At 54.6% G+C, this 6,906-nt stretch overlaps 1 protein-coding gene across 1 annotated transcript; it reads left to right on the forward strand.

The window, feature by feature from the left end:
* The first annotated feature begins 2,854 nt into the window (after window positions 1-2,854).
* LOC132501326 (uncharacterized protein DKFZp434B061-like) lies at window positions 2,855-5,002 on the forward strand. Its single transcript, XM_060116942.1, has 3 exons — window positions 2,855-3,173; window positions 3,345-3,449; window positions 4,012-5,002. The coding sequence occupies exons 1-3, from the start codon at window positions 2,855-2,857 to the stop codon at window positions 4,329-4,331; spliced, it is 744 nt and encodes a 247-aa protein (XP_059972925.1). The 3' UTR covers window positions 4,332-5,002.
* Window positions 5,003-6,906: the final 1,904 nt, after the last annotated feature.

Consider the following 6,906-nt stretch of genomic DNA (forward strand, 5'->3'; position numbering starts at 1 on the left):
ACAGGGACTACCACCCTGGTCGTTCCACACAAGAACACAGGTACCACCTTTACTTTGCTCCCATAGGAGAACTGAGGCTCAGAGTTTTGCAGCAAAAACCTTGAACCGACAAAGATCTACTCAGTGGGACCCATTTCAGGTCAGCTGCACATAGCAGGGGCCTGGACTATAAAACACTTTAACGGTCTGGCTGAGTTATCACAGATGGGTCTGGCTGCTTCCCCATCTCTCCGCCCTCCTCCCCATTGCCTCACTCCTTTCTCTGAGCTGCCAGCAGCACGTGGTGCTGCATTTGTCAGGCCATTGCCAGTCAAGGCCGCCTCATGGCCCTCTGAGGAATCCCACATACCTCAGCCTGGCACTCGGGACCGTCTGCAAAGTGGACCCAGTTCCTGCTCCAGCTGTTTCTCCCATTATTCCTTTGCACCCGCTTTTGCCCTACATTCTTAGTGTCCTGGATGTGCTCACACTTTCCCTACCCCGCACCTATGCTGATGCACTTCCTCTGCCCTGGAAGGGCCTCCTTCCCCATCTCCACCTGGCAAAGGCCCATCTACCTCTCAAGGCCCACTTCAAATGTGACCTCTTCCTAAGGCCTTTCATATTCCACCCCAACCTGATCTGGCCTCTTTCTCCTCTCTTGGCAATTATTTTCAGCTTCATTACTTTAATGCTTTATTTTTGGAATGCCAATTCCTTCTATTCAACTCTAAGCTCTGCAAGGGAGAAATCTGTCTCTTATCCACTCAGCACCTAGCAACCTGTGGGACATGCCGTAGGTGTTCAATAAATGCATAGGAGGTAATATGGCTAAGTGTGTTTGCTGTACTTCACCATGAAGCACAGGTCCACAGAACCGTGAACTCTGAGGGACACAGAATGCGGGCGCTCTTTCCAGGAGGAGATGGAAATTACAGCTACACTGAGCTCCCGTTAGGTGCCCTCTGGCCCCGACCCCATCCCCATCTGGTTCCCGGCTTCCTCAATCCTCAAGGACACACTTTAAAAATATCTCCCCGCCTTGCCTCCCTCCTCTCTGCTATGCCTTTCTCCTTTCCCTTCCTTTCTCTCCCCTAAAACCCTCGGGCTCCTACCCACAGAACACTGGGGAGAAAACAGAAGAGCTGAGGGATTCCCCACCAGCTTCTGAGCACTGAGATGAGGAAGTGATTATCAGAGGCCACTGTCTTGGTCAGTTCCTGTTTCTGGAGCGAAGATGCCAAAATCTGTTCCTTTTTCTTGTGAAAAATGTACGAGTTTTGATTTCCAAAATTCCCAGAAGCAAGACTGTCACTGTGAGCCGTCTGTGTTTCTGTCTGCCTGCATCTGTATGGAAGGCCCGCCAAGGCCTCCTGGGCCTGCTCCTCGTGGGCCAGCGTCCAGGGGCGGTCTTGACAATGACACCTCACTCCCTGCCCCTCCCCCTCCCCACCCCCCCCCCACCCCCGCCACTTGACCTGGCCGAGGAGAGACAAGTGCATTAGGACAGGCCTGCCTCTGGCCTCCTAATGCTTCCTGGGGCCTTGCAGGAGAAGTCCCCTCCCCAAGTTTGGTCTGGCTGCTCAGAAGCCCCTAGAGAGGGTAGAAATTTAAGCTGATAACCTGGACTCAGATGTGGATTAATTTGGGAAACCCTGTCCCTGCCCTGCTCCCAGGCTTGAAACCATGGTGGGGGGGTGTGCAGACACAGCCATGCCATCCCCGCCCCCAGCCTTGGCCCGGGGCCCCACCTTCTGCGCCCCAGTCCCATCTGGAATGGGAGGAGAGCCCCACTTCATGTGGAATCAGACCCTCCTGAGCCCTCTGTGGAGAAAGGAAGAGGGCCAGCCAGGGAAGTATTGGAGGTGGAGCCGGGGAAGGGTGGGATATGCAAAAAGGCACTCAGAGCCTAAAGGCGGGGTAAAAGAGTGAGTATGGACCTTGAGATTAAGATTAACCTCAAGGGGCTTCCGTGGTGGCGCAGTGGTTGGGAGTCCGCCTGCTGATGCGGGGAACGCGGGTTCGTGCCCCCCGCCGCGGAGCGGCTGGGCCTGCGCGCCGTGGCCGCTGGGCCTGCGCGTCCGGAGCCTGTGCTCCGCGATGGGAGGGGCCACGGCAGTGGGAGGCCCGCGTACCGCAAACAAACAAACAAAGAAAGATTAAGCTCAAGGTGAGATGGTCAAAGTCGTCTTGGTGCCAGGCCCTCTGGGCTGTGCTTGCCTTGGGTTGGTAGGTGAGAGAGAGTAGGACAGGCCTAGGTAGCAGGTTATTTGCCTAAGCAGGAAGCAAAGATGAACGCTTTCTAGCAGGATCTACATTTGGCCTGCTTTATCCTTTGGTCTCTGCTTCTGTTTGTACTGTGCCTACCCAACCAATTCTCATGCATTCATTTAACAAACATTTAGAACATTTGCAGATATCAGTGGCCAGGGCTTTCCAAAAGCGTAGGCTGGGACTTGCAGAGTCCTCACTGCCTGGAGCTTCAGCGTCGCGCTCAGCTAGGCCCCTCGCAGGCTGTGCGCTTTGTGCACCATCCCGGTTGCTGGGGCCTGAGGCCTGATCAGCAGGGGATTGAGTAGGGGTGCAGGACTTCTCCCCAGATGGCCGGCCCAGACAATTTGAGCCCGAGACAGGTTAAGGGGGCAGGAGACTGGGCAGGGCCGGGGAGTCTCTGCGGGGGCCGACTCTGTGCCCTTTCACGTGCCCTGGGAGCGCAGATGCTGGGAGTGAGTGGGGGCGGCCCTCCCAGGGAAGGGGTCCCCCTCGGTGCCCGGGGCTGGGAGCCGGGGCAGCCCTCGCCAGCACCGCGCCCTCCCCGAGGCCCGAGGGAGGCGCCGCGGGAGGAATTCCAGCCATTTCCTCTGCGCCGCGCGGTATGTGGCCTGCTCGCTGCCCGACCGCAGCGCGGCCCGGAGGTGGGGGCCGGCGGCGCGGGCCAGTCACCAGCCGCGTCTGGCAGCTGCCCCGGCCTCGCCGTCCCGCTCCAGATTCCCGGCTGGCCGCCCCTCGTCCCGGGCGACCAAACCGGCCCTGGAGCGGCCCCGGGCCGGCGCGGCGCTGCCGGGACCCCGGCTCCTCCCCGCGCGGCCGCAACCGGCGGAATCGCTCCCGCCCCACGCCCGCCTGCCTGCCTCCTCGGTCCCCGCCGCGCACCCTAACCCGCGGGTCCCCTGAATCTCAGTTTGAAACTGAAGGTGGCCTTTTCTACGTCACCTTGGGGCACGTCCCTTAGCCTTTCTAAGCGTCAGTTTCTCCACCTGTGAAATGGGCACCCTGACAATAGTGCTACCTCACTTGTGCCACCTGAGGTTAAATGAGAAAGGGAACGTGCTGGAGCAATGCCAACGATGTTTTCGTTTCTCTAGGTATCGCTCGCTGCTGTCCTCAGCTCTGCTGGATCTTCCGCCCACCCCGCCCAGGGCCTCTTCTCCATACTAATTCGCGGTGGAGCAGTCGGGGCGGCTTTACAGGTAGGCACTGCAGACGGCCGCCTCAAGGACCGGCGGTAGACTCTTCCTCGGGATTATCTGCCCGCTAGGTTCTTGAAAAACCTAAGGGGCAGTTATTTCATTTTTTAAATGATGTCATCACCGTCTGACATCAACCAGGCACGTAGCGATTAGGGGGAGTTGAGGGTGCGGACTGGGATGGTAGGTCCGCAGACGTGGACTCTACATGCCGGTCTCAACAGACGCTGGGCCACCACGTGCTCTCTGGGCTCCTCTTTCAAAGTGCAGATCCTCCACCCCCAGCCCCCGGGAGAACGAACATTCTTTCAGCTTTAACTGTGCGCTAGAGCAACGAGAAAGGGAAAGCCAGAGCCCCTAGGCGACTGGGAGGGTGGGATCCACTTCCCCTGCCGCCCACCCCCGCCCACGGCTGCGGTAAATGTGACACTGAGCGGAGTTGGAAAGCCCCGGGTTTCACCGGGCCTAACCGCCGACTGCTTTGCAGACGCAGCACCGAGGAGCCGCTCTGCCGCGGTGTTCCCCCAGATGGCTCCTTGTTTTGATTTTGAAACTTCCATTCCAGCCAGAGCCCCAAGGCCAAGAATCAGCCCTTGCAGCAAGACGTGCTCCCCTCGTTGCCCCCCACCACACGCTACAGCCACAGACCGCATAAATCCAGGTGGAGACAGGTCCAGAAACACAGGTGCTATAAATATCCCAGTCCGGCGAGCGGGGAGACACAGCTCCCGGGCAGCCCCTCCCCACCCACCCTCCTCTGAGCCCAGCACTTCCGGCCATCGCTGCGCTGCAGGCTGCTCTCCGAGTTGGGAGGGGCGGGCTCCATCCGTAGCAGAGGCCTGGCTTCCTTTTCCTCGCCCGAGACCCCCTGACTGCCTAACCTGAGGGTTTTCTCTCCACTCAGGATACACCTCCCGAACTCCCAATCGCAGACCGTTTCCTCCCTCCCCTGGTATTTTTTAAAGGCTGTGGCCAGTCTTCCTGAAATGCTGACTTCTCTTTCAAGATGGATGGGGGATGCTGCCTTAGGTTAGAAGGCAACGAACAAAATCACATTTTTAAATGTAAAATTTGATTCTAAATTTTTGATGGCGCTTTTCGTTTTGGTGGAGGTGGGGACGGACGACGGTGGGGAACAGGCTGCAGGCAGAGTAAATCTAAAAGAGGGAAAAAAAGAAGCTGGGAGTACACACATGTGAAGAGGGGATATCGCTCTGCTGGAAAAGAGACTTGCTGTCCCAGCAGGCTGGTTCCCAGGAGCTTGGTGCGGCTTTCTGAGCCAGTCTCCTGAGCCTGGGACTTGATGGGGTGCAGCTCCCTGAGAAGGAGCCTGTTGGACACAATAAGACTGCACTGGGAAAAAGGTTAATGAAGTTCCACCACTTGGGCTAAGGGATTCAGACACAAAAATTATCCCCAGGAAACTCGGACATCTGATAGCTCCAGGAGAGGGTGGCAAAGAGCAAGGCAGGTTTGGAGATAATGAGTGAAACAGATCTGAACCACCAGTTTTCAAATGTGTCTGTAAAAATAAGCTTTAACTAAATGCTAAATAAAGCCCTGGTTTAAAAAAATGAAGTCACACTCCTCTTCCAATGTGGGCACTTACTCTCGAGTTGCTGTGCTAAGGAAGCACTTGGTCAGCTCATCCTGCTGAATCCTACTTAGAATGTACTATTAATTCCCCATTTTACAGATGAGAAAACTGAGGCCAGAGAGGCTAATTAACTAGTAGAGAAGAGTTTCGAACTCAGGGATCTGACTCCAGTGGTTACCTGTGGAACCTCTGCTGTAGGGTAATCAGCTCTGATGGTCTCTCTGACCAGAGATTGGCATGACTCCACTTCAGCCTTCAGCTGTCTTTAACAGTGAGGAAGACATTGCTGTAACACCTGCCTGCCTCTAGTAGACCCAAGTGATTGCAGCCTCATTGAACTTGATGGCATTCCTGAGGGGACCGGGCAACCTACCCTAAGACCCCAGCGTATAGAGGAACAGACTCTCCGTAAGAGGAGGACTCTGAATGGACTGGATGCAGTCACCGAGGTCAGCCCTTCCTGTGTGATTTCAGGACCACAGGGAGCCCCAAGTGGCCGCCTTACTAAAAATCAACCATAAAAGAACCATTGTGCTTAACACAGAACCAGATGTGTGCTTAAATTTACACAGGTCACTGCTATCTCACCTTGGGCCATGGGCCAAGGCGACCCAAAGATATATTTTGTCTGGCTTTCCTAGCATTTTTTAAAAGTTGAGTTAATTACCAAACGTTTAAAATTGGAAGATTGTGCAGAAATATCTGGATTTTTTTAGCTTCTCCCCCCCGCCCCCAATATTTAAGATCTGTCCACACTGGTCCACCCCGGTCCCAGCCATCCCATCCCGTTTTTTATTTCCACCCTCCTGCTTGGCCCATTGACATTTAAATTTGCGGACCCCCATCTTCCTCACTAAAATGCAGTTATTCACTAAAGAGGTAACTGTTGAGTCTGACTAGTCACACTCCGGTTTGGCTATCTTTTCTGGAGAGCTGGTTAAGGTAGAATAGTTGAGGTAAGTTAAAGTGAGGGTAGGAGAGAAAGTGGGGTTCCCCCAAACAAAGCGTCAGGCCATACTAGAACAGAGCAGATTACTGAGTTCCCAGAAGACCACAAGATGAGAAATTGGTGTTCGAACAGCTGACATGGATGTCAGAACATCACCTGTTTCCCAGGAGCTCATCCTTTAACTTAGCAAACACCACTCTTTTATTAGCACCCTGGGCTGCCTTTCCCAAACCTGCTTCTGGAAGTGCCGTGGAGAATGTCCAGAAGCAAACCCTGGAGGTGATTAGAGGGCTGCCGACTCAAGCTATGAGGGAGCCCAAAGGAATGGGGCTGAGCTTTCAACCGGGACAGAGCTGAGCCCAGAGGAGGAGCTGAATGAAGACGAGGGGTTTGAGCAGCCAGGAACTGAAGCACGATCTCATTCACCAAGATGGTGAGCAGCTGCGTTCTCTGAAATGTGGACCACACGAGGGAAAACCATCTTCCCCGAACTTGGAAGCTTTTCTGCCAAAGCAGTTTATTGTGCACGCAGAGAGGTGAAAAGGTTTTGTATGGAGACGTAAGAAGGGATGAGATGGGCTTTGACGGACTGTCTGATAGACCTTGGGGCAACCTCAGCCTTCCCCAAATGCGCATCTGGGAGAGTTTCAGCCCTGTGAATATTTGAACTCAGACCTTTTTGGCAGTAGTCCATGGGACAAGTGTGTCAACAGAGGCCCAGATGTGTACTCTGGGGTGTGGAGGGCGTGAAAGTGATGAAGTACTTTTAGGGCTTTTAGAGAAACAGGAAATACAGTTATCAGAGACAGGAAAATCTATTCAACTTCTTTCAAAACCAGTGGATAACATGGCCATCAGAATGGTCACAAGTGCTAGGTGAAGCCTTTGGAAAGGAACAAATTAGCAGCAAAGGG

The sequence above is a fragment of the Mesoplodon densirostris genome, chromosome 14, assembly GCF_025265405.1.
Source record: "Mesoplodon densirostris isolate mMesDen1 chromosome 14, mMesDen1 primary haplotype, whole genome shotgun sequence".
In the NCBI taxonomy this organism is placed as follows: Eukaryota; Metazoa; Chordata; class Mammalia; order Artiodactyla; family Ziphiidae; genus Mesoplodon; species Mesoplodon densirostris.